At 43.9% G+C, this 26602-nt stretch overlaps 1 protein-coding gene across 13 annotated transcripts in view; it reads left to right on the top strand.

The window, feature by feature from the left end:
* Positions 1-26602, top strand: part of Cadps (calcium dependent secretion activator) — a 444098-nt gene that overhangs the window by 352022 nt on the left and 65474 nt on the right. For 7 of the 13 annotated variants that reach the window (XM_075988589.1, XM_075988590.1, XM_075988588.1 and 4 more), the window contains 5 exons: positions 331-477; positions 3815-3970; positions 8108-8255; positions 16344-16418; positions 17319-17402. In XM_075988589.1, the coding sequence (XP_075844704.1) occupies positions 331-477; positions 3815-3970; positions 8108-8255; positions 16344-16418; positions 17319-17402 (610 nt within the window). The remainder of the gene's footprint in view (positions 1-330; positions 478-3814; positions 3971-8107; positions 8256-16343; positions 16419-17318; positions 17403-26602) is intronic. The other 6 variants (XM_075988597.1, XM_075988596.1, XM_075988595.1 and 3 more) reach the window with 1 other exon arrangement.

Genomic DNA, 26602 nt, shown 5'->3' with positions numbered 1-26602 from the left:
CTTACTATATGACAAGCTCTAGACTCTTTTGACAGTGGCCTTGGAAACAGAAGAGTTCTCTCAAAGACCTTTCAGTTATGAGATCCTTGTAGCCAGGAGCTCCATCGGGGTCCACACTTTTAAGTTGCCCATTGGCTTTGATCATTTCCTCTCTGGGTCCGGAGTCACACCCAGCTTCCTGTCTGTAGCCTGCTTTCCAACGCGTGCCGCTCAAGTCTTCTCCATTGTCTTCCGTGGACCTCGCCGGTTTATTTACAACTGTTGTGTGCCTCTGCCACATCTACATTGTCACTGTGATGGTATTTTTCTTTCTGTCTGTTTCTTCCGCAGGAGTTTAACCAGTAACCTACCCAATGTGAACCTACCCAATGTGAACCTACCCAAAGTTCCAAATCTACCAGTTAACATCCCTCTAGGCATCCCACAAATGCCTACTTTTTCGGCACCGTCATGGATGGCTGCTATATATGATGCTGAGTGTGTATTCAGTTCACATTAGATCTCATTTAAATTTAAGTGATCTTGGCATGGATATGTATTGCTTATTTCTATACATCCTATATAACAGAGATGGAGATGGATAATTAGACATATTTTGCTGATGATGCAGAGACAATATTGTTTATTTCTGGCGTTCATCGTGTTTGTAAGACATTTGCTATATATATGCACTAAAGATTTGTCTAACGCCCACTGAACACTTGAGGACTGTTTTACTTCCTTAATTATTTTACAAGGGGATTTCTGTCCCATTTTCAGTGCAGGGACCATGATTTTAGGAATTATTCATCCCCAAATTATCAATGAAAATTCATGGATGGGCTGACCAGCCATCTCTGATCTGATCCAAGTCTATGAAAGAAGCCTGCCTACCTAGGAACTGGGTTTGGGGTTTTGTTTCATAACAAAACATTTTCACAAGGCTGATTAAGCCATAAAGCTTATTTCTCATGCCAGTAAATAGCAGGATATTATAATGGTATGCTCAGAGCTAAATGAAAATCTGTGCCAGGCTAGGTAAATTGCCTGTGTAGACACTTCCCAAAGTCAAAGTATAGTAGAGTGTTTTGAGGTCTAGGAAGTATGGGGGTTTCTGAATTTGAGAATGCAAGATTCGGGACACATACACAATTACATTTTGGCAGTCGTGTCTCTGCATTCTCAGTACAGAGCCATTCTTTGCTTCCTTCATATGAAGGTCAGGGATGTGGGAGGGATTTTTGCCTGAAACCAATGTCACTGCTTCCACGTGAGCAGTTTGAAGGACATGGAAATTGAGTGGACATTTCTTCCCACGTAGGAAATCAATCTTCTCCATTTTCCTTAGCAAGAAGTCCCAACACCCCTCCGTTCTACCCCTGGGAAGTGAAATAAGAACCATGTGGGTGATTTCATAAGTGAAATAAGGTTTACCAGTTCTCCACCTTCCTTTGATCCTTCGCTTGGACCACAACTAATTATAGGCCAGATAAGCTTTTTCTTGGGAGAATAAACTGGCACGTTTTCAAAGCGAAGTGTTACTATCAAAGGAATAAAAAATGATCTGAAACTGGCAGTGATGTTTTTAACTCTCGGACTCCTATTCATGAAGGTGGCCCTCGGCACTTTCAGGCTCCCAGTGAACCCAGGGAGAGAGCCGAGTAGTAAAATGACTTCTCAACCTGGTGCCCCCAAAGCTACCTACTAGTTTAAAAAGCGTAGTCTCGCACAAGCCCGCGATGAAATCACGAGGCCAATGTGTCTGATGATTCTCTACTAGAGACAAATTCAATCCTCCAAATTTTTAGGATTTGAGGAAAATTGTTCCTAACCAAAATTACATCATATTCATGCTAAGATGACACTATTACAAGTTCAATTAGCTAGTGTCTGTTTTTTAGATCAGGTAGTGTATGTTTAAAATTCCAGCTAGATAGCCAAAAGCTTCTCTTAGCCTATCCCGTGCATGTTCTGTGATACTGTTTTTGAAAAGATATGAATCAAGACATTGTGATAAAGCAGATAATAGTCTCCATTCAATTAATTAAGGCATGGGTGCGAACACATTTTGGTGACTGCTCAGCAATCAAAATAATCTTGGTGCTATTGCCTTAACATTAGCAGTTTATCTTAAAAATAAAAAGAAAATATTCTTTTCCTCATGTCAAAACTTAATAATAAGCTCTTCAAAGAAAAAAAACGCTACAAGAATTTTTTGAAACTCTGTAACCAGATGGGTGTCAAAATGTTGTTGTAATAAATACCAATTATTGCATTCATATGTACTTAATGATTTAAAACATAAACCATGCAGTTCCAAAACGGGGCTTAGACTAGACAAAGTTGGGGTTTCTTTCTTCCCAAGCACGGGGTAGGGTAGGGGGAAGGCTGAACTTTCGTGGAGAGAAATGCATTCCCCACTTTTAAATGAAGCTCACCGCAGTATCTGTAAAGAAGGCATGGATCCTCAGTCACCCACCAGGAAATGCCTGATTCAATATCTTTTCATGATTCCAGTTCTTTCCTTTGCCACCTTTTCATTTTAAGGACGTGTTTCCATGTTACCTGCTCCCTCGTGTCAGATACATCTATGTACTGACCTCAGACGGGTCTGTTCTGAAAGCATTGCCCTGTCAGCGCAGGCCGTAGGCTCTGGCTCCCTCTCGGCATGTTGGGAGTTTGCCCCCTCCCCACCCCGCAGTAGCTGTGGATGCATCTATGCACTAGCTATCTTTCTCTCTGAAGCATTAATTCAATGCAGCTGGCATCTGTCACAATAGAAACACCCACTGTCATCTGTTTCTATAGACGATGTCAGAAGAAGTGGTTATGCATGGTGTGTTGGACATTTTATAAATTACTGTGTTAGCCTAGTGGTATGCGAGGAAGGGGGTAGGGGCGCTCGCCACCCCTCCAAGTTCCAAAGGGGGCGATTGCAAAAGAGAAAGCCAGCCAGAGAAGGGCAAGACAGGAAGAGGTCAAACATTTCCCATGCACAGGTCTTCCAAGGATGTTCCAGGTAAAAGTCTCTTGGATGTCATCATACCAAAAAGGAATCAAGCCCCATTTCCCTGGATCTGCAGAGGACTGGGCAATATGGTGCAATGGGAAAAGAGCTCAGGTTTTGAGCCCTGAAGTATCTCAGAGATCCACTGTCCCAACTCCCCCCATCCTGGGGCTGCCTATGTAATGGGCTGGTCTGTGAAAATTGGACTGTTAGCCACTGGACAGGACTTTGGGATTCGAGGTATCGAAGTGTCCCTGTCTCTATCTGAAGTCTCCTCAATCTCTTTCCAGCTCTTCAAGAGAGAAAGCAGGTCCTCGCTCACCACTTTGTTAGCACGGTCTTTTTGAAACCAAAGTCTTGTGCCATTTCCAAGAGGCCTCCACTCCGGAGGAGAACTGGGGAAATGCATGAAGCCCTGGATCCTAATAACTGCATGTTGCCATGCAGCTATTATCCACGGAGATTTACTTCTCCCGCTGGTTCATAGCCTTCGTCTGAATCATCACATATGCTAATGTGTGGTTATTAAAGGAAGGCTGATTTTTACCATACGCTATCCTCCTACTTAGAAGGAGACACGACAACCTCTTCAGACACCTCGCTGGTCTGGAGCAATTGGCTGAGCAAAGTGAACTGAGTCCTGTATGGTAAAACTCAAATTCTGCCAGTGGAGACTGCCCCCCCCCTCCACCGCCAACTCGCGTTGTTTCGTATGTGGAAGCCACTGTTTGCCTTAAAGCCTTCCAGCCCCCAGCTGTGTCTGTGTTAGTGTATCTCAAGCCCGAGACCACAGGATGACTCTTGATTTCTGACTTCTTACCCTGCCAGTAACGGATCAGGTACCTCAGAAGATTTGTTCTGGAAACTCGATGCCCTTCAGACTTTCATCCGTGACCTACACTGGCCTGAGGAAGAGTTTGGAAAACACTTGGAACAGCGGCTAAAACTGATGGCAAGTGACATGATTGAGTCCTGCGTCAAACGGTAAGAGCTAGTGACTGGAAAGATCCAGCCCTCCTTTTCCGTGGTCCAAGGGCTCTGGAAAGACCAGGGTGCTGCTGCCAATGGGCTGCGATATGGAACGTTTTGGAGGTGATGGCTTGTCCAGGTCAGCTCCAGCACAAAGGGGCAGAGTGGCGTGCACCTGTAACCCAAGCACTACCATAGCTGAGGCAGGGGTTGCTGTAAGTTCACAACCAGTCCGGGCTACATAGTGAGTCCCTGTCTTAAAATATCAACGACGACAAGTTTGAAAATTCAGCTGGAGTGGTTAGCTGCTCACCTTGAAGTTCTTTCTATTAACCAGTTCTGTTTCCAACCCAGACACAAAATTCTTTTCCTACCAGTTTGTCCTGGTGCTGGTTCCATGATGAAAAAACTCCCATCCAGTCTTTCTCATCTCTAGATCCCCAACATCTATCACTACCTGCTACAAAGTAGCTACATGATAAATATTTATAAATACATGGAGAATGAACAGTTAGGAAGAAAAAAAAAGGACAGTTCTAGAGCCATTGTGGGTAGAATCTAGGTCTTTGAATTTCCAACAACAACTAAGCCTTCATGTCCTCAATAATTCTGTCCATATGAACTGAGTATCTAGTATGTGTTGTTAGTTTTTTTTTTGCCCACATTCTAACCAGGAATCAGCATGAAGGCATGAGACATGAACATGTGCCTTTGGTTTTCCACAGATTGGCCCCTTTTTGTGACTTACAGCCTTAGGGTAGAAAGCGGCTCACTGCGCTTGCAGTTCCCAAGCTGATTGTTCCAAGACTGCGATGGGAAGGGATTAACCATGGTCTCTATCCATCCAGCAACATGCTCCTCATCTGCTCTCATTATACCAGGTCCAGTGTCAAGTCCTTGAAATACAATGGAAAAAAAAAAGAAAGACTTTCCCCCTTGGAATATCTGTAGCCACAGGTCGAACCAGGGGAATTCACTTTTGTGTTTGATATCATTACCACCTTCCCTATCCCCAAACACATCCAAGTTCCTTTGCTAGTTTATAGGTGTTCTATTAGTTTTCTTTATTCAGAAAAGAAAGGGAAAGAAAAAATGAAATGAAATAAGGAAAGAGGGAAGGAGGGAAGGGAAAAAGGAAGGAAGGAAAGAAGGAAGGAAGAAAGGAAAGAAGGAAGAAAGGAAAGAAGGAAGGAGGGAAGGGGCCTACAAGCAATCTTGGCTTCTCCAGATGTTATATGCTTTAGCTAATGAATGAGTTGTACATGATGGCAGCAGGGCTTGCTTAGGAGTGTTCTGAATCCAGCAATGAGACCCTGGAAGAAGAAAAGAGAAGAAATGCATCAAAACTAAGACCTCAAAAGGTAAAAGAACTGTGCTGTTGCAGGTAGGGAGGTAAATAGCAACTCAAACTAAACTAAGGAAAGAGCCGCGAGCTTTGGTGACACTGGGCAAGTGTTTGTGTTTCTGGAAATTTAAGACTCTGAGAAATCCAGACTGTGGATTTTGTTCTTTTTTGCAAAGTTGTAGAACAAAAGACAGGTCTGGTTTTCAATTAAATGATCAAAACGTTTCCAGTTTTAATTTCTATAATCTCTTAAATAGTCTATATTAATTTTAAGAAAAGCAATGGCTCTCCAACGACCAAACTGTTTGACCAAAATCTTTTTACAGAGCAACTCTTTAAGGCCCTCTATCTTTCTTTTCCTCTATCTCACAGAAGAGCTAAAGGGAATTAAGACCAGCCCTCTCCTGATCTGTGACCCCCCCCCACCTATGCAGATATGCATTTATGTCCTTCACTTAGAAGCCAGCATGCTGGACAGGGGGTCAGGAGAGACACTTAGAAGACATAAAGAGAACATATGAACATGGTAAATGTGGTTTATCCCCCACCACATTGCAATCGTTACTGTGTTCAGTCCTAGAAAGAAGGTAACCCACCCAGAAGCAGCAAACAGACCTGAATCCCTGTACACTCCTCAGCCTCCGATGCCACAGAGGTCCTCCCAGAATACAGAAGCTAAGAAACCTTTTATTGTCAGGACTTAAATCCCTCACTGGACATGTCTGGGCAACCTTGATCTCTAGAATTTCTTGGTGTTCCTTTCAGTCAAGGTTCTAAAAGTAAGCACAAACACAGGTCAAAACATCCCAACTCCATCTCCAGAGGGCAGGGCATAGAGAGGCCTTTAGATGTTTTAAGGCATAGAATATATGTTAGAAGAGCCTAGAACTATTGATTACTTCTTTAGGGCAGAATAAATAACCTTTATCTTTGCAGCATATAGCAGGGACAGTGGGTTGTGACTTTAGGTATGCAGTGCTTACAGTCCAGTCCTCCTCAGGACTAAGTGTCCAAGACATCTGTCACTGTCCAGCAGTGACAGCACCTCTGGTCTGTATCAGGTCTATACAACGTGCCAAGCAAGGCATTCTGGCTCCCCCATCAAGGAATCGATTGGGTTATGTGACCTCTCCATTCCTGGGTTTGGGGGACCCCTAGAGCCCCCTAAGTCATATTCCTTTTCTGCCTCTGCCTTCCTCATTTCACAGCCCTGCACTCCATGGGCTAGGAACAGTTCTCCTGTGAACAGAAATGTGAAAAGGGAAGACACTTGCTTCACTGGAAAGGAACGAGGTAGCATTTCCATTTCTCAGACTGGGCCGGAACTCGCACCTAAGCCTCAGAAGATCAGCGCAGGGCCCACTCCAACTCAGTACCCATCAGGCCCGCTTTCACAGAGCTAGAAAATGATGTATTTTCAGCAGAGCTTAAAATGATCATCATGGTTCGAAAGCTCCTTCAGTGCACTGAGTCTTTAGAAGCCAAGATACATTTATCTTTAACATGATCATATCATCTATAGGGGTGTTTGGGGGTGTTTTTTTCCCTTAGGAACTGGGCTTCCAACCTTAGAAATTATACTTGGCTTCCCTGCATGCACCCAGGGTGTGTTAGCAAGCTGGCATCCTTTCCTGAGCTAACTAGCTATGTGGTCCTCCTAGGCACCAATAGAAAAGTGTCACTGATTCCGCTTAAAGTAATGCCATCCTGGGAGCTGCATGGGCTCTGGAAGGTGGCAGGGGACAGTGGAGAGAAGCAATAGACACCGTCGATGAAAGGGGCTTTAATGACGCCACTCACTGACCAGGTGCTTTCTCAAAGGACATGTGAGGCTATGACCCACTTCTCTGAAACCTTTTTAAATGGAGCTTGTCCCCACTTTGCAATGGCAGTGCCGAGGACGGGATCTCACACCTGTATTGCAAACTATCTATACTGGGATTGCTCTTCCTGTGAGGGCTTAGTAGGTTTCTAGTATCATAAGTTACCAAAGGAATGTTACAATAGATGTATGCAATTCTTGAGTTGTATATAACATATATGATGTTTCTATGATATAGTTGCATGTCAAGGACATGACTACATTTTTGATTATAAAAAAGAATATCTGCTTGCTGAAAAAGTAACGCTGGTCATGAAAACAAACAAAAGCCATGCAAACCAGAAAGCCATCCTGTGGTAATAGCTTCTAATTCATCCCTCTTCCCAAAGGTAACCGTTTTCAATGGTTGGATATATTCTCTACTAATGATTCTTTGGCTAGAGCAATCTAGTTTCTAGTTTTCACACAATATTAAAATAATTGGATTTCAAAAAGAGATTTTTTTTCAGTCTCTTTCAAAACCGAAAGAACAAACAATAAGGGGTCATTTAAGATTTTTCTCCACATGGAGGTTTTGAAGATGAGAAGTTGCCTTTCTTCTGTTTTGTTTTTTACGAGAAGTGATTCGAGGTAGGCACTTGCCAAAGTGAGAGAAACTGCATATGTTGTAGAGCTATAATCGGGTTTTTTAATTCATTTATTCTCCTGCAATTAGGGTTCTCCATATCATGTAATCTATAGATAGAAATGCATCAGGCTACAGGTGTTCTGGGCATTGGATGAGGGGATGGGCATGCATGGCCGTCCACATAAATAAGCCCTCCTTAGACGGGAAAGGCATTTGAAAAAGAACACGTGTGAAGTCATTGTGGATTGAAAGCAGGTATCGCCTTCAATGTCTTTTTCACTAACCTCTCAGGACATGTATCCTCTACCTTCCGCCCTCTGGATGCTGAACTGGTCTTTCCCTACTTTGTTTTAATAGAACCAGGATTGCGTTTGAAGTTAAGCTGCAAAAAACCAGTCGATCAACAGATTTTCGAGTCCCACAGTCAATATGCACCATGTTTAATGTTATGGTTGATGCCAAAGCTCAATCAACAAAACTTTGCAGCATGGAAATGGGCCAAGAGGTAAAAAAAAAAAAATACCTTCCCCTCCTCTCCTCTCTCCATTGATCATATAGAAGAAAATGTCACAAATTCCTTTCTTCTACCCAGTCTGCTAGTTTCAGAAACACACTCAGCATCTGCAGGCGAAGCTGTGGATAAGTGTTCAGCATCCGTCAAATCAATTTCCAAGGCATGTGCCAGTGAGCATGCTGGTCACTTGGAAGGGTTCTTGGCTGGAGTTCAGTGGTCCTAAGGTTCCTTTAAGCTAAAGGATGTTTGGTGACCTTATTCGGTAGGGCATTATCTGCAGCAGATGTGAGACTGTCCGAATGCCCATCACTTCCCATGGGTAGTGTCTTAGCCCTTGAACATCTGGATAGCAGGAGGGCTTCAACGCTGATCAAGTGACTCCCAAGCTATGCCAAGATCAACTTTCGGGCTTTTGATTTTCCCTAGAATGAATCAACTACGAATATTCCCTGACCAGAAGTTTCTTCCTTTGCAGAGTTTCTGATTCTAAAGTCAGATTTAAAATGTGAGGGAGAAGGAAGCAGCAACTTGGACTTGATTAAAGACGATCATGATCATTTTTCTCCAATGGCCTTAAGCCAGCTAGATATTCATATACCAATTTAGAATTAATTCAGTAACATTTCTGGCAACTCTATGCTGTTGCCAATTGGCATAAATTGCTCCTAAATCAGATCTTTCAATACCAGCCTTACATGCTCAGAATTTTTACTAAATTATATTTGCTCCTTATTCGTTATTTATTTTCTCCTTCGGCACCTTCCATTTTATATGTGGGTTGGTAGTGTTCTCTTCTGGCAAGATGTCCTCCAGCCTTGTTTCCCCCACAAGTGAGCTTCCTCAGCCACCCCGGCTAGCTTCTGCTCTAGCTGATATCTTTCAAGCCTTCCCGTGGAGTTAAGTTCTAGGCAAGGAGTCAATACAGGGCCCCCAAGCCGCTTTGCTTTAAGAGTAGGAACAGCGATTCCACAAATCCTTTGTGCGTCCACCTCCCAGGGTGTTCCAGAGGCTCCTTCCATAGTGTTTCAACTTGTCTGGGGTATGATAGAGGAATTAAAACTTGCGGTGGACAGTTCTTGAGGAAAGACATCCAAAATATACGCTGGCATCTCCCACACGTACATGCACTAGCATGCAGACACAGACAGGAACACATGTGTACTGCACCATATACACAAATGCACCTGCACACACATTTTTATACACATGTGAACCAATGTAGAAAAAGAAAACATGCACACAGGAATTTAAGCTTCTGTGGCACTCTCTGATGATGCTGGCATTGGTGGCTGTCCTGGAGGTCACATTTTGAGAAGCAGTGATTGATCCAAGGCTCTCGGTTGTCTGAAAATGAGCCAGGAAGAAGGGTTGGGACAATCAGAAGGGAGGCCTGGGTTGCCAGTCGCTTGGATAAGCATCTTGTGTTGTGCTGCGAAATGAACTTGGATAATGCTGGCAGCCTCTTTGAGACTCAGTTTCCCCATCTGTAAAATGACATCACTGCTCTGCTTTTATCCTGCCTATTTTAGCTGCAGGATCAGTTCTTCATTCTTTATCCAGAAGCCTAGCACGGAAAACATAAAAATAGAGCTTATCAGGATGGAGGGAGGCCCGGAGCCCCAGCTGGTGATCTCCTCCTCTCCACCTTAGCACCTCTTCACACCGCCACTCGCCCACGCTTCCCTGGAGGAGTCTCAAACCTCTGGGTTTCACAGAACCCACTCTGCAGATCTCCCTGAGGGTTCTTGAAATCATCACGTCTCCCCAAGTCACTAACAATTCCTGAGTTTCTGCGTTTCTAGAGCGGTGTCGGTCTGGAACCTCCCCCTCCCCTCTCCCCTCTGCTTGTGCTCTGGCCACAGCTGCTGTATTTTAAATCATCATAAAGCCGCATGCCTAGAGAAGCCACCCTTCAAAAGTACACACTTCTACAACTGTGCTGTGTTCACAGTGCCCTGCAGCCATCAGAGTCAATTACATGACATGTTCACGGTCCTAAAAAGAAACCAACCCATGCATCAACAGCCAGGGTTCTGTCAGTGTTCCCAGTTCTAGGTTGTTATCAACCTGTGTCCTGCAGATACGCCTGTTTCTGTTCTTGGGTTTTATATAAATAGAACCAAGCAATAGGTGGGTTGTGTGTGTTCTTTCACCTAGTCTCATGCTTTCAAGATCCATGCATGTTGTAGCATGTACTGTCTATTTGTGGCCGAATAATATTCCAGGATATAGATATACTTTTGCTCAATCTTTTAGCTAGGTTGTAGTCTGCGCAAATATGTACATGATTTGCTTCTTTTCCATCCTGGTTCATTTTTAAATGTCTTCTCTGTGATAGCATAGTACCCTTCAGACCAAGGACAAAAAGAAAGCAAAGGATTTTTTTCTTTTGAGATTGGAGATCAGTTTGTAAGTTTCCTCTCAGAGCTTTTGAGGTAGACACCTTGTCTGAGATTCACAAGGATGACCCCGGTCCTTGTAGACAATGGCCAACACCATAGGACTGACCTCTCTGTGTGTGTCCTTGGGAGGTCCTAGATCTCTTCTCCGGGTTGATTTGCCTGTAGCCTTGTGACAATGCCACTGTCCTTGAATATGTGACTAGACCAGTCACATCGCTGTGATCTCAGGGCTGGAGTCCTGGGGGTGATGGTGAGAATGGGGGAGAGGGTGGAGTTGTGCAAACTCCATTAAGAATCTGGTGAAAGCTATGGATCCATTTCCTAGGGAATAAATACTTACAAATGGTATTCCCATATAATCTCAGGGACCCGTAGAGTTTCTTAATCCAAACCCCAAGTCCTAGTTGAAGACCAATGATGCTGTATCAGCTCACACCTGCCACGGTGGACTCCAGCTCTCATCTCCACCATGGGGCACTTCTTCCCTAAGCTAGGGTGACCTTGGCTTAACTTTGGAGTCTGGTTTTCTTTAAAAAAAAATGTCCAATGATTAAATCACTAGAATCTGTGACCCTTCCTCTGGTCAAACTGCATTCTCTTAAACAAGTCACTGCCCATTGCTTGCTGGGTGACTCACACACAGCCTTTTTATAGCGGAGATCAGTACCCGGGCTTCTAGGTAAGATTAAGGGGTTGCAGCGCTTTAAGGCTAAACAGTGGAGTCTTGATGGCTCTGGGCATAGAATTTAATTATGTAGAGAAGACTGTGTGTACTTTTTCTATTTTTTCTCAACATTGTTTATATTTTTATAGTTTTCTCAACACTTTTTACAATTATTTGTTTTTACTTCGTTTTACATTTGTATTTTGCCTGCATGTATGCCTAAGGCATCAGATCCCCTGGAACTGGAGTTACAAACAGTTGTGAGGTGCCATGTGGGTGCTGGGACCTGAACCTGGGTTCTTTGGAAGAGCAGTCAGTGCTCTAAACCACTGAGCAATCTCTCCAGCCCCAACTCAGCACATTTTAAATGAAAATAATTTTAATGTTTGTACATGCATTTCCCAGAAGTGATACATATACATCCAAACTAAATACCTATATGAAGGATTTATCTAACACTGGGTTCTAATCGTTTGTTCTTCCCCTAAGGATACTTGTTCCCAAAATAATGTTAGAAAGGCCTGTCAGTGTTTTCTTCTAAGTAAAATAAGCCAGAAGCACCTAAATGAGCAGCTTGTTGGAAGTGAAGCATCCTAATGTAGCTAAAATGGTCAGGCTAAAACCAGATGTCATGGAACTGCTTCTCAGTAGCCTGGCACAGTGGCTGTCACCTGGAACAGAACTTCAGAGGGAAGTCACGTGAAATGATCCATACTTCACAGAATGATGGATGAGATTTACCATCCATCTGGATTTTTTTAAAGGGGGCTTGAGTAAGATGACTAGGAAGATTCTAGAATTGGGATATGAATGCTTGGAAACCACTTGACTTCCATTTTCATGTGGGCTGCGCTTTGGAATATCAACCATTAAGCCTGTATTACAGATCTCGTTTCTACTTCTGACCACCACCTGTACCCCACTCCCTCGGCCTGTTTTGAATTATGCCTCATTAGCGAGGGGACGCAGTCTCCAGTTTGACAATCGCTCCCTGAATCTCACCGCCGGGAGAAAGTCTCATCTAAAGGCAGCTGTTCAGACATTTGCTCACCATACTTTTCCATCTTAAATATTTATTTTTTCATTAAAATTTGTGAAGTACCAATAGAGGGGAAATTGTGTATTAAATAGTTTCTCACTTGGCCTAGTGTGTTTTCATCTCATTTCCGAGGTCAGATGGTCTTCACAGAAAGATAACGTACACACAATCTGTTCCACAAGGCAAAATGTGCAACGCAGGAAGTCAAGTGAGATGCTTCTCACGTAGTAATCCCGGATCTGCAGGAACTTCCCCCCTCTTCTCATGCTCTGAGGACCAATGTATCTTTGAGCTACTACCACCATTATTTCAGGGCCTGGGTCAAGCGGACCCAACAGATCACAGAGAGACTTGGAAGATGCAGAACCTTCTAGGCTGCAGGTAGAATGGAATAGCGAGGCAATTTACAAAGGGCGTCGTGACAAGAGCTAGCAGGGAAGATGGCAAACTGGAAGGTTCTTCTGCGCATGCACCCACTCCTTCGTGAGGCTTCCCATTTGCACTGAACAATAGATTACCCCCAGAAAGAGCCAAGAGTGGTGGTAGGGGAACTCATTATTGTTCCAGAAAAGCAAGTTAGTCCAATACATCATCTATGGCAGGAAGATCTGGCAAAAGGTATGTGGATTTTGTCATAGCCTGAATAGCAATGGGGAATTCTTTGATGTTTAGCGCTCAGTGACATGAGGCACAGAGTCAGTATGAAGGCATAATTGCCATGCAGGGTATAGAGCTGAAGAGGGTTTAAAGAAACATGCACAGCCGTGTAGTCACGGATTGATGAGGGAAGTAGTGATATGGCCATGTAGCAATTCCCTCTTTCTTTCTTCTTTCTTCTTTTTTCTTCCTTTCTTCCTTCCTTCCTTTCTTCCTCTTCCTCTTCCTCCTCCTCCTCCTCCTCCTCCTCCTCCTCCTCCTCCTCCTCCTCTTCTTCTTCTTCTTCTTCTTCTTCTTCTTCTTCTTCTTCTTCTTCTTTTTGAGTCAAAGTCTTACTCTTTACCCCACGCTGGCCTCCAACTCGTAACAATCCTTCTTCTCCCACCAAATGCGAGATTCTAGGCATAATCCAACAGCCCAACTCCACATACTTTCTCAACTGTATATTCATGTATTATGTCAGTGTTTGAGTAAGCCAAGGTCAGTTTTACATTCAGAATGTAATTCTAGTTCTACTACAGCGGTGGGAAAGCAAAGTGACAGAGATCCCATGCTCAAGCTGACCCTGGAACAAAGAGGCAAAAATAACCATATTAAAATACTTTAAGTGAGGGGGTGGCTCAGTTCATAGAGCAGTTGCTGTGTAAGCCTGAGGTCCTGCGTTCAATCCCTGTTACCCACATAAAACACCAGGGATGGTGGTGTATGTCCAGGCCAATGAAAGACCTGTAGACAGTGCTCTGGCCTCTACAGGCAAATGTGTAAGTGTAAACACACACACACACACACACACACACACACATCCTGCTTTACTTTATAAGCAGGATAAGATGTCTATTAGAACAGGAAGGTCATAATACTTATATATACAGTGTTATGATCAGGGGAGATAGTGGGACTACATAGAATCAGCACGTGAAAGAATATCATGCCTAATAGGCTGTGTTGTCCCTAACTTGTTTCCACACGGAAGGGCTTGTTCTTCACTAACCCCTTAGACACAAGACATAGACCTTACCCAGTCTTAGCGTACAGAAGACAATTGCCATCTGCTTCCATTTTACCACTTCCACCAAGGTTGTTGAGAGTGCATCTATTCTTGTTGGTGCTCTTTGCTCGGTACAAAGCCCCTCGTGCATTGCTTCATCTCGTGCTTAGCTCTCCGGCTAAGCATCATGCCCTAATGAATTTAATAAATGTGACTCATTGATAGCAACCCAAAGGAAAGCTAGTGGGGCAAGTCAGTCACGTGACAACCGAAAGTGAGAATCTGATTCTGGGTCTTATTTCAATACCTAAAAATGTGTTTGGAAGACTGTCAATATTCCCATAGTCTTTTGCTTTAACATCTTTCTTTGTGACTCTGGTACAGAGTTCTGTGGATTCTTTTTCTTGTTTTCTTGGGTTTTTTTGTTTTTGTTTTTTTTTAAGCTGCAGGTTTATGCTATTTACAAGTAAATTTTTCTTGAATCCGGCAGTGTGGCCAACAGGGGTTCTGATTCATCAGGACAAAACACCATGGGCCATTTGCTTCTTTTTACTCCTCCAGTCAACTGAAGGGAGGAGGAGGTTGCCTCCATGATGACGTCGTTCCTTCTCTGCCCTTTGTGGCTACTCAAGGAATTGACCACATGATAGTATTTGAATTGCAACTACAGTTGGCAAAATGTTTTCGTATCTAGAAATTCATAGCTCTTCAAAATAGCTCTACAAATCTGGATGCCAGGAAAGGGCTTGGGCACTGAATTCTTAAGTAATGTTATATAACTGAGACAGACCAGCCAAACGTTTTTGTTGTTGTTATTGTTAAGTTCTGCTTTGTTCTTTATTGTCATATAGTTACATCCATTATGAACACATCTGATGTCTTGATATGTGGAAATCAATAGAAAAACATAGAATAGTCAAGTTGAGGTACTTATAATGTCCACTTCTTTAAACAGGGGTGGGGTTGGGGGAGGGAGCCATCATGTCTCTCTTGGCTGTTTTTAAACACGGAGCTAACATATATTCGCCAAGGCTTGCTTAGCCCCATGTGGAAATCAGCAGTCTGTATTAGCTTTCTCGCTTCTGGGTCCAGGTCTTAGAGCTGTCACCTGTTGGAGGTTTGCAGATGAGGAAACTGAGCTCGATATGGAGGCAGTATGGCTTCTGCCCTCTCACTGGGACACTGTCCAGGCCTTCCAGGTCCAAGCCAATCTCTCATCTCCTTGCTCCTGCTCAGTCATCCTGCTTGCCAGCAACCAGAGTATTGCCACACGTCCTATGTCTTATCTCTGTGTTCGCATAGCTTTCTGATGATGCTTTATTTAATTTTCATCTTCTCATGTGTCCTTTTGTCCTGATTTTTATTTGCACTGTTCCTTTTTCTTTTTCTTTTTTTTTTTTTTGGTTCCTAATTAATCATCCTTCTGAAAGTTTGCTAAAGAGTGGGTAAGTGCATTTTTCCTTTCCAAATAACAATGTTTTTTTGTGTTATTGTTTTTGTGTTACGGAAATACAAAATAATTCAAATGGATACTAAACTGTTCTAATAAATGTCAAGGAGCTGGCATATAATAATTTGTGTTGAAATTGCTTTTCCTTTTCCCCTGGCATTTACAGCAGATTTTTGTTTGTGTGGGGGTTTGTTTTCACATTACTATTTAAATTTAATCGACAGCACCGGTTTGGAAAATGATTGGAAAAACTTAGCTACAGCCTCAGCAGAAGGTCTAGCCTGGGTCTGCTTGTTGCTGAACAGGAAGAAAAGGAAAACAAATGTGTCGCTTATCACAATGGCTTAGAAAGAGACATTTTATCTGGACTGAGTCAAGACTGTAATTAAAACTGATGTACTCTGAGGCATACACCCAAAGTACCTAGCAGGTTTTTGCAAGATCATTGTCTTAGTCAAATTCCCTTTGGAGGGATAGCCAAAATTGCTGGAGTTACATCCCCCAATAATTTCCAAGAAATACCATTTCCCTTCCCAATGTACTAGATTACTATTGAATCGCTTTGTAAAATCCAGTTCAACACACTACCAGGCCATTAAGCCGGCCACGTGTGCTGCTGTGTATATGGGCCCACACACATCAAAGACGCCTGAAGCCTTAAATGAGGAACAATGAGCATGATGATTTTTTTTAAGCTCTTTGAGCGTCTCTCTGTCAAAGACCAGAAGTCAGAATATTATAGCTGCTTCTAGGACTGTGAGAGCAAACTAGGTCTGCAAGTTGGGCTTTATTTATAGATCGTATAGTCTAAAAGCCATGACCGCACACAGCACTGTCAACCTCCCTGACATGCTAAATGTGTCTTTCTGTCTTCTTTAGCATCAATACCATTCAAAAATAGATGAACTCATTGAAGAAACCGTTAAAGAAATGATCACACTCTTGGTGGCAAAGGTAACCTTCGGCTTCAGGTGAAAGGGGGCATTGTGAGCGTTTCTTTGTTGTGTCTGCATTTCCATTAAAATGTAACACGTTAAAAAAAAAAAAAAGTTGAGCTGGGTGCTCACATCTCTCAAGAAACGAGATTGTACATCACCCAGCCCCAGCTTGCGAGCATTTTCTGATGTTCGTGAGCTGTGTGAAGATCAATTGGTGAGGCGGCATATGTTAACTTAATAAGAATGTGTCCCCAAACGTCGCACTAGGTTATGCAGGAAATGTTTGTTTTGTTTCTCAGCACTGACAAAGTTAGATTTTAAAATACGTAAAGTGAAGCGGTAATAAGGAATTCTGCCATCCCGAAAACCCCTTTCCCTCTAGTTTCACATGCAGTGAGAGTCATAATAAAACAGAAAAGTCAGATAAAGCTATTTCAGTCACCCTCATGAATTATAGAATTTTAACTAAGTAATGCTGAATGGGAAGACATTTATATTTGCCAGTGCTAAACTTCTGTTTCCCCCAAATTACTGATAAAATACAAATAAAAATAGATTGGATTAAATGTAGTGCTAATATGTAATGTAAAGACTGCTTTGCGCAGTTTGGGATTTTGAAAAAGTGCATTTAATATTATCGCATGCTATATGCAACGCAATAATATTTTGTCACTTTGCACTTCTGTAACACTCCGTATTTGCAATCACATAATAATGAAGAGAAAGCCGGATAAGTCAAATATTGCCGTGCAACGGCAGCCTTTTCCTTTCTCCAAAGTGAGAGTTTAAAAAAAATGGAATGCAGAAACGAGCAGGGGGCTGAGTCCTAGCCTCTGAGTGGCGAGGACATGTTGCTCTTTCTTGTAAATCAATTGTAATTTGAAGTAATAGTTTTTCCTCTTTGCTGTCTTACCAGTTTGTAACGATTCTGGAAGGTGTCCTGGCAAAGTTATCCAGATATGACGAGGGGACTTTGTTTTCTTCTTTTCTGTCATTTACGGTAAGTAAAGAGCATCCCAATTTCCTGGTTGTTGTTTGAGTTCAGCTGTTTTTCTGCTCGGGTGAGAAGTCCTGTGTGGTTTTGTTTCGGGGCGGCAGTGTGTATTGTTTCTATTCAACCAGGAATGTGACATGTTAACGCTGGAGAAGAGGCGGTAACGGCAGACAAACTCTCGGTTCCGTGTCCTTGTGGATGCACCGTATGCACACACATCCAGAGTAGCCTGCCTTTCTTCCACTGGGCTGTGGCAGGAATGCAGTGAGGGCCACCATTCTTACTAATAAATACAATTAGGGATTGTATATGACGTATGGTTATATGTGATCTTCAGCTTAGCTGAAACTGCAGATGCCTTTTTTGATGGTCCCTGCTCTCCTAGTTACATTTTTCTTAATCAAGTTAGTTGCACAATTTCAAGTCCAGACCTCATAGAGAAAGGAGGCTGCTTTTCCACGTGGATCTGCCCAGTACACAGCCCCAGTCTACGGGAGTTGAAACATGGGGTCCCTACAGGCTGGAGGTGCTTGCAGCCTGTGGAATTCCTCTGAACAAGGACTTCTCCTGTTCTGCCTGCCTGGGTGTAGGAGCTGTTTGTGTTTATATCCTCCCAAGCTGCTGACATAGCCTTTCCAAATTCTTTGAGGTTCCAGTTCTGTGCTAAAATGAGATAAGTCCAAGGCCAAAGGTTAAGTATCATGGGTAGAATTCCTCAACTTTGGAGTCCCGCAGACCTGAGTTCAAGTCCCTTCTGCAATACTAATAAGCTGTGTGAGCCTCACTAGGTCTCTGAGCCCAAGTTTCCTCACCTGGAAGGATATGGGCAGTGGATATTATCTCCCATAATTCCATAGTATTACCATAATACCACAGGTGAAAGCATCATGGTCTTAGCTTATTAGGTAAGACTTGATAAAAGGCATCTACTACTAATAACAAGTAATGAATATGATTACGATAAATTACAATCATACCTGCATACAATTTCTTTCGGGACATGTCCTAAAACTGAGTAAATAAACAATACAACCTATTTTGGTCCTCTCCTCCATTTATGTTTTCCAACCAGTGTTGACTGGTTGCATTTTAGTTACTAGATAGTATCCACCTATCAATATGCCCAGCTTGTTTTGATGTGTGATGTGACCTTCCCAAACATAAGGATGAGTTAACCCAGGAGTGTGATGATCTTCAGACCTAGAGTTCATTGTCAAGGGCGGATTGGGGAGCAGACAATGCAAAGGAATATTGCGTGCAACTTCCCTCTGCAAAATTATCTGTAATGTGTCATCTCTGGGAAGGAATCTGCCTAGCCCACTCCTTTGACAAAGAAAGAAACCAAGACCCACAGAGGGGGAGTCATTTGTTCCGAGGTCACATAGCAATATGTAGAGCAGGGACATGAAACCAACTCCCCTGCCCATTTGCCACCCCGGGTAGCTTCTGGAGAGAGTGGGATCCCGCTGTCAAATGCCTGACGCTGGAAGGCAGATGGGCGGGCTCATGAGTGGGAAAGACCCACAGAGAAGGATTCAGGGCACATGAGTTGGAAATAGACAAGGGCTCCTCACTGCAACTGTGGAAACGATGAGGAAGGGGGTGGAACTAAGCACAAGATTTCTGCAAACTCCTAATGCCCAGAGAAGACACTTGCTTTAAGACTTCATTTTGAGCCAATGTTTTCACTGTAGTGTATTTGAACCGATGACCCAGGTTTTTGCTTTTTGTTGCTTCCACTTTTGCTCCAGCCAAGACCCTTCTCTGAGATGAACTTTCCAAAAGATTTGTTCGCAGCTGGCTCAGTAGCAGCCAGATGAAGAATTCAGGGATCCCAGGAATCCCCGGGGGAGAGTGAGAAACCCAGACCAAAGTGTCCCGTGGTGGCTTTGCACCTCCGCTTCCCAAGCTCTCATCCTTCCTAAGACATTTTACAGCCTAGAGGCATACCCACCGAAGACACTGCCATACCCAGAACATTCCAGACCTGTGCCGGGCCTGGAACGTCCCTCCTTGGTAACGCTCCTCCCACGTACTTGGCCATCCCATGGCCACAAGCACCCACTTCTCATTTGCAGCCTCCGTTCTGCCAGGATTCCAGTATTAGAGAGGGGGAGCTGAACTTAGAGGTGGCAAGAATATCTCTCCACACATGCATCCTGAGTTCCTGCCTAAATTGCAGAGGGCCTTTGAAGGATGCTGGCAGCCCAGTGGTGTTAACTTCCCAGGAATGGAATAGAGGTGAAAGGGTGGGGGCAGTGGTAAGAGGGGCAGGGGTAAGGGGGAGGCGGTAAACGAGATATGTGGGGAGCAAGTGTGGAAAGCAGCTGTGTATTCCAGGACCCAGGACAGAGGTGTGGTGCCTGTGCAGTCTGGCGTGCCTCCCTTTAATTCGGCTCCCGTTTTCTCGTGCCATTCTTCGAGCGTTACTGTGCACTTACCACATCCCCACCGCAGCAGGGCTGCCAAAGAGGAGCCATGTGCTCGGCCCCCCAGAAAGCTGACGCTCATCGACAGATATGCCACCCTGTCCCCCCTCTTTCTCCTGCTGAGCGCCTCCTTTCCTGGGTGGGTTTGATTTCGTGGTCCAAGCCAGACATTCTGGAAAACGTCTGCAGTGGCGCAGAGCAGGCAGGAATATTTATTTCTCATCTCCATCTGCATTGCTTCCTCTCTTGGAGAGGAGCTGGGGGAGGAGGGCGGATGAGATGTGGCTTCCTCGTGCCAGCCCAAGAGGCGCCCAAGCACACCCTCCTCTCCTCCTTCAGGGGCCTCAGCAGCAGTAGCAGCCCGGGATTGAGGGAGGCGGGTGCCTCTCGAACTTTTCAAAGATCAGCCCAGTTGGAAGATATAGTTAGCAACTATCCACCCATTCCCCTTGCCTGCAAGATGTGCTTTTATGGCAGCTGAGTGTTTGGAAAGGTCTCTGGCTTGTGGGTAACTTCATGCTGTTCTTTTAGGAGGCCAAAAGGCAGGGCAAGCAGGTACCCAGATCCTTCAAATATTTTACCCCTTTGCTCAGCCTTGTCCAGGGGTCAGCAGGAGAGCTGGTCCTGGAACCCAGTCATTCGCGCAGCGTCTCTTTACAGAGCACTGATAGGTTGGGTAAGTGATGGGGTCACAGCAATGCTCCAAAAGATATTCTTCGCCTTTTTGGAGTTTACATTTATTGATGGAGCCAGGCAGTGAGAAAGGAAAAGAATGAACGACCAAGGGGAAGGAAGCATTGCCTACGGCACAAGCTGAGTAAAGAGGAAAGTGGGGGAAGATATTATTTCTACCAGGACAACTACACAATCACAATCAGAAACACAAATTTCAGAGCCAGCAGTGGGCAAAGAGGAAGGGAAGGAAATATTTCCGGGAGCAGTAGTCACCAGTGGCTACAAAGCAATGGAGCAAGTGCTATTTCTGAAGCATGAGTTACAATAAACATGAAGACAGCGTGGGTTAGAGTAGCCAGGTTTGGGAGATGGAGACTGAGTTGGAGAGGTCAAAGGGGAAAGGTCCAAGAACTGTGATGTCAGACAAGAGCTTGTGTCAGACCGGTGATTCCCAAGCTTAAAGAGGAGTTCAGAGAAAAAGGCAACCCCAAAGAGATAGAGCTAGGTAAGGAAACTCAGCTCAGCCCCTTAGCATAGAGCTGGGTGACCCAAGAGCAATGTCCCATCTCCTACGTTTTAGCTGCCTCTACTCTGGTAGATAAATCCAGACATCTAAAAATAAGACCAGGAGCTTAACTCCTGTTCCTTAAGTACTCGCTGATTGCCTGGCACAGACTAAGTAAGTGCTTTGAATATGTTTCTGGGACTCCGAGTGATCCATTCTACCAACACCCTTTAAAAACATGCTGGAACCAAGGCTCAGAGAGGTTGAGCCCCCACCCCAGCTCTACCTGAGCGTTCCTGTCACTAAGCTCCACTGACTTCCCAGTGGGGTGAAGACAGACATAGGATGGTCTAACTCCCATTCCCATACCCAAAGGATAGGGACATCAGATCCTCCAAGTCACCTGGATTTCAGCCAGATACAGCTCTTCCAAACACATCCATCCCAGTTACTTACAGAACATCACAGAAGCTTTCTGGGAATAGGAAGGGAAAGAAATCATTTCAAGACTGCCAGGAGCCTAAGTCCTACTGTGTTGTCCAACCTTCCCGTCTCCAATTGCTCGCGGCAGCTGGATTTTGCTTCTCGCCAGGAATCAAGTGGTTTTTCAACTTGTGAGTGAAGCAAAGGGGAAATGGTTCATCCCTCTAAAAATGGTGACAAAGGCTAGATCTGTTCCCCGAAGCAACAGTGACAGCTTTCTCAAGGAGCACCTTGAGACAGGTCTGTCGCTTTGATAAGGATCAGCAATGGAACAGAGACAACGAGCCTCCATCCTGCGGGAACTGTGGTCATGGAGGCAGTTGGAGGTTTAGAGCAGGGCGAGGGTGCATAGCTGTTGGCTTAGGTTTTCTCTGTGCTCCAGTTTTGCTCTAGCTTTAAAAAGCGCCCAGAGTGGGAGAGGTGGCTTCCTTAAGATGCGGACTGGTGACAGGTGGCTCAGACTCATCATCAAAGGCTAAGAGCGTCAAGTTATCAACTGCTGGATTTTTGTGAGTCGGACCAATTGGCTAATGCGGCAAGTGGAATGTCCTGCCTCGAATGCAGCCGCAGGCATGAGTGTCAGGACAAACTTACTGATCCTGAATTGAGTATTCTCCATGTGTTTTCTCCCATCCTCCTCACAGCCAGGCTATGTCATAGCTTCAGCTCTTATTCCCATGCTGTAGATGAGGCCCACTGAGTTAGTCTCCAAAACTCATGTGAATATTTTAAGTTACTCTTTTATTATGGCACAGATGTACAGAACCCATTAATGATGTCACCCGGTGATGCTTCTAAGACCCACTTTATTCCTAAGTGGAGGAAATGACTGTTTTGGGGAGTAGGGGAGGCTGAAGAGATAGTTCAGTGGTTAAGGGCATTTGCTACACAACCTTGAGGATATGAGTTCAGATCCCAGTACCCACGTAGCAAACCCAGCACTGGATGGGGCATAAAGAGGAGAGTTACTGAAGCATGCTAAATGTAAGCTTAGCCAAGAAATGTGAGCTCTGGGTTTATGGCAAGACCCCGCCTCAAAGACAGAGACTGGTGGAGGAGAATACCCCATGACCTACACACACACACACACACACACACACACACACACACATATGTACAGCACTCACACTAAATAAATAATAGAACAATAAAATCTGGGCAGCACAATTACTTTATAGATAATTTATTCTAACCATCCTGTTTTGAAATAACAGCCATGCAGGAGACTTTCCACTTCCCCCACTGCTTTTGTGTTCCTACAGAATTTCTGGTTTTATTTTGGTCCTTTAGTCAATCCGTTTTCGAGTCCATGCTACATGCTTGGTACAAGGGGCTCAGTCATAAACGAAAGAGTCTAGGCCTCTTACTGTGTGCGTGATGGAGATACGTTACCCATCAGCAATCACAAGCATCATCATTGTTCACAAAGAGGAAAAGTAGTCAGTGCAAAGGAATCATAGAGCAAAGACACTCCACATCTTCTTCAGAGACCAATGGAGAAAATGACTCGAGGGATGTGGACATGGTCCTGGATGGAGGGATGCAGATAAGTGTGTGCACATGTGCACGTGGGAACCACAGGAGAACTTCAGGTGCCCAGGCCAGCTGATCTCTCTCTCTCTCTCTCTCTCTCTCTCTCTCTCTCTCTCTCTCTCTCTCTCTCTCTCTCTCTCTCATTTGGGGTACAAACGAATACTGCCACACCCATATTTTGGTAGATGGGTTCTGGGGACTCAGGTTCCCTTGCTTACATCACTACTTGAGCCATCACCCCCGCCCCAGGAATGACTCTTAAACTAGAGCTGCTAAGAGAATCAGCATCTGATCTGGCGAAGCATGGATGTGGTTGAGACAGGGCACAGAGGTCAGCTCCCTGGTAGAGGTCAGTGGCAAGCTGTGATCTTCTGACCCTGTGAGCTGCCACTGGAAGGTGACTTAAAAAGCCCTGTGTAGTTCGCTAGTTCATTTTGCTCATCATGAACTAACAAAAGCCCTGTGTCCAGCCAGATTCCTGAGCTGAGAAGCACAGACCACCCCTGTCTTCTGCTAGTCTATTTCATCTGCTGCCTCTCAACATTTCAGAGTTTGGCTTTGGTCTTTGGGGTCTGTGTTATAAGAGTTGAACACCTGGTAGGATAGCCTCATTTCCGGTTTCTGCCTTGAAAGTACAGCTGACAGTTAACACACCTGCTGACCAGAGCAACTTATGGAAGAAAAAGATAGGCATCTGAAGTTAGCTGACCCCTCTGATATTCTCTGGGAAAAGAAAATAGCCTTTGAAAACAAACAAGAGATAGATACAGTATTTTGTTCAGACTCTCGGGTGTAGAGAAAGCAGCTCACAGAAATTCCATTATAAAAGAAATACCTAAGACGTTTTGTGCAGTGTCAAGTAGGCTAGTTGGAGGTTATGGAGTCCACCGTGGCCTCTGTAACAGTGGGAGCTTGTTGTGGGACATTTAGAGAGTGATGGCAAAGGGTGAGCTGAGAGAAATTGACAGGCCATTGGCCACTTCTGAGATGAGGTTCTGTTATCTGCAGTGTGAAACTGCTGGTGTCAGTATCACAGAGATCCTAGAACAACTGGACATAGAAGGAACCATAGACCTTTCATGTAATAGCACTTCTAACCCTGGACATCAGTGTACTAAGAACAGTAAGGAAGTTGAAGCAACCCAATCTGAATATTTCAACAGTGTTCCTTAATGTGCTAGCCAGTTCTCCTCTCAGCCCAGACTTCTTAACATACATCAGGAAGCCATATTGTGAGGATTCACCTTCTAGTCCATTTCTGTTTCCGGAATTTTGACCTCAAAGGTATTTTCCATCACACTTAGTGTATTTTAGCCTTTGTCTTTCACTTATACATAGTCTTTAGGACACTTCTCAATTAGTAAAAATATTGGTTAGGGCTGAGATTTAGATCAGTATTAGAGTGCTTGCCTAGCATGTTTGTGGCCCTGCGTTTGAGCCTCCAAAAGAGAGGTGATAGATAGATAGATAGATAGATAGATAGATAGATAGATAGATAGATAGATAGATAGATAGATATAGATAGACAGACAGACAGATAGATAGTAGATAGATAGATAGATGATATGATAGACAGATAGATGATAGATAGATGATAGATAGATAGATAGATAGATAGATAGATAGATAGATAGATAGATGATAGATAGATAGATGATAGATAGATGATAGATAGATAGATAGATAGATAGATAGATAGATGATATGATAGATAGATGATAGATAGATAGATGATAGATAGATAGATAGATAGATAGATAGATAGATAGATAGATAGATAGATAGAAGATAGATAAATAGGTAGATAAATTAGTGGATTAGTGTGTCTCACTAATTACAATCATTACTCAGTCAGCCACCATGTCTTAAATGATTTCTGTAAGTAAATTACTGAACCAGGAAATGTAGGCAAAAGACTTTTAGCTGGGCATGTTGGTTTACGCCTTTAATCCCAGTACTTGGGGCAGAGACAGGAGTATCTCTGTGAGTTCAAGGCCAGCCTGGTCTGCATAGCAAGTTCCAAGATAGCCAGAGCTACATAATGCCTGTCTGAAATTTTTTCTAAATAATGTATTTGACAAACATATAGGTATGTATTATGTCTCACACACACATACACACATGTATCCTAGACATTATTACTTATAGTACATTAATAAAGAGAACATCTGAGACTTTCTGACTTAGTGTTTCCAATGGTTGGCACTGTCTGCTTGGTTCCCACTGCTAATAAGATCCAATGTTCTTTGCTGCTTCCAGTATCCACATTTATATTGTTATATGAGCCACCTGAAATTGACCATGGCGGGTTTCCCGTACTATCAATATTAGCCAACATACCAAGAAGAAATTGGTTTGCTGTTACTACTTTGGTGTTATTTTATTATTGTCTTTTTAGAGGGAGGCAGAGATGAATCAGGCATAGGATGTAACTACATTGTAGCTAAGATTGTTTCAGTGTTAGATACTATAAAAATTTGGCATTAAGTATCCCAACCATATGTGAGAGGGTCGTTTTATCTGAACCCTCTTTTCACCTTTATCTTTATATCAAATATAATGTTTCTACTTAGTCTGACCACATTTTATACGTCCCTAACATTTACGTATGTCCGGGGGTGCAGGGAGCTCAGCTCAACCCTCTCAGCAAGCAAATATGCCTGCCTAGATTTAATGACTTCATGTTATGTGTATATTTTATTTATTTATTTAACCCTTTCTCTTATCTAGAGTGACACTGATTTCCCATTTACAGTAAAAATGGAGGGGGGTTGTGTCATTAAGAAGTTTACTCCCAAGTTAATCAGAAGAGGGATGCTCAGTACATAAACCACAAATGGGCCCTGGGCTATAGGCACAAGAAGGTGGACAGGTTCTAGGAGTTTGAATGCACAGAAACTTTTCTACCCACCCCATGTGCCAGAGGACCGGAAGTGAGGTCAGAGAAGGCGAGCACATTGCATGCCCCCTCCCATTCACAGAAACCTCCTGTGCCTTCACCTTAGAAGAAGAGGGGAGCAAGAAGAAAAATCTCTGTTACGCAACAGACCTAGAGCGTGAGTGTGGTAGGTACTGACAGACATGATCCATAGCCTGAGGACTGGGGAGATGGCTCAGTCAGTAGCGCTGGCTGCACCAGTGTCAGGACCTCATTGCAATCTCCAGTAGCCATGGAAAAGCCAGGGATGGAACCACATGTTTCTCAGCCCTGGAGAGGCAGGCAGCCCTGAGGTTCATTGACCAGCCAGCCCCAGCCTAACCAGTGAACCATGGGTCTCAGGAACACGAGTTAAAACAAGCCCGTCAGCATCCGAGGAACAGACTTGAAGTTGATCTCTGGCACATTGCCACGATAACACACGCTCTACTTCAAGTTTAAGTATAGGAACCCTAGAGAGAAGTGAAGCATTGGGGCAGTGGTGACCATGGTGACCCCTTCATTCACAAGGTGTCTGTAAGCAAGAGCTCTGTGTAACCACTGAAGTACAGTGCTCCATGGGTGGAAAGTTTGGGGATCAAACAGCCAAGTATATCTCTCAGGGATAGGGTTTAGGAATAAATGACAAAAAAAAAAAAGCAGG

The sequence above is a fragment of the Microtus pennsylvanicus genome, chromosome 10, assembly GCF_037038515.1.
Source record: "Microtus pennsylvanicus isolate mMicPen1 chromosome 10, mMicPen1.hap1, whole genome shotgun sequence".
Lineage (NCBI taxonomy): Eukaryota > Metazoa > Chordata > Mammalia > Rodentia > Cricetidae > Microtus > Microtus pennsylvanicus.
The sequence above is the reverse complement of the archived record's forward strand: the minus strand, read 5'-3'. Positions and strand labels throughout refer to the sequence as shown.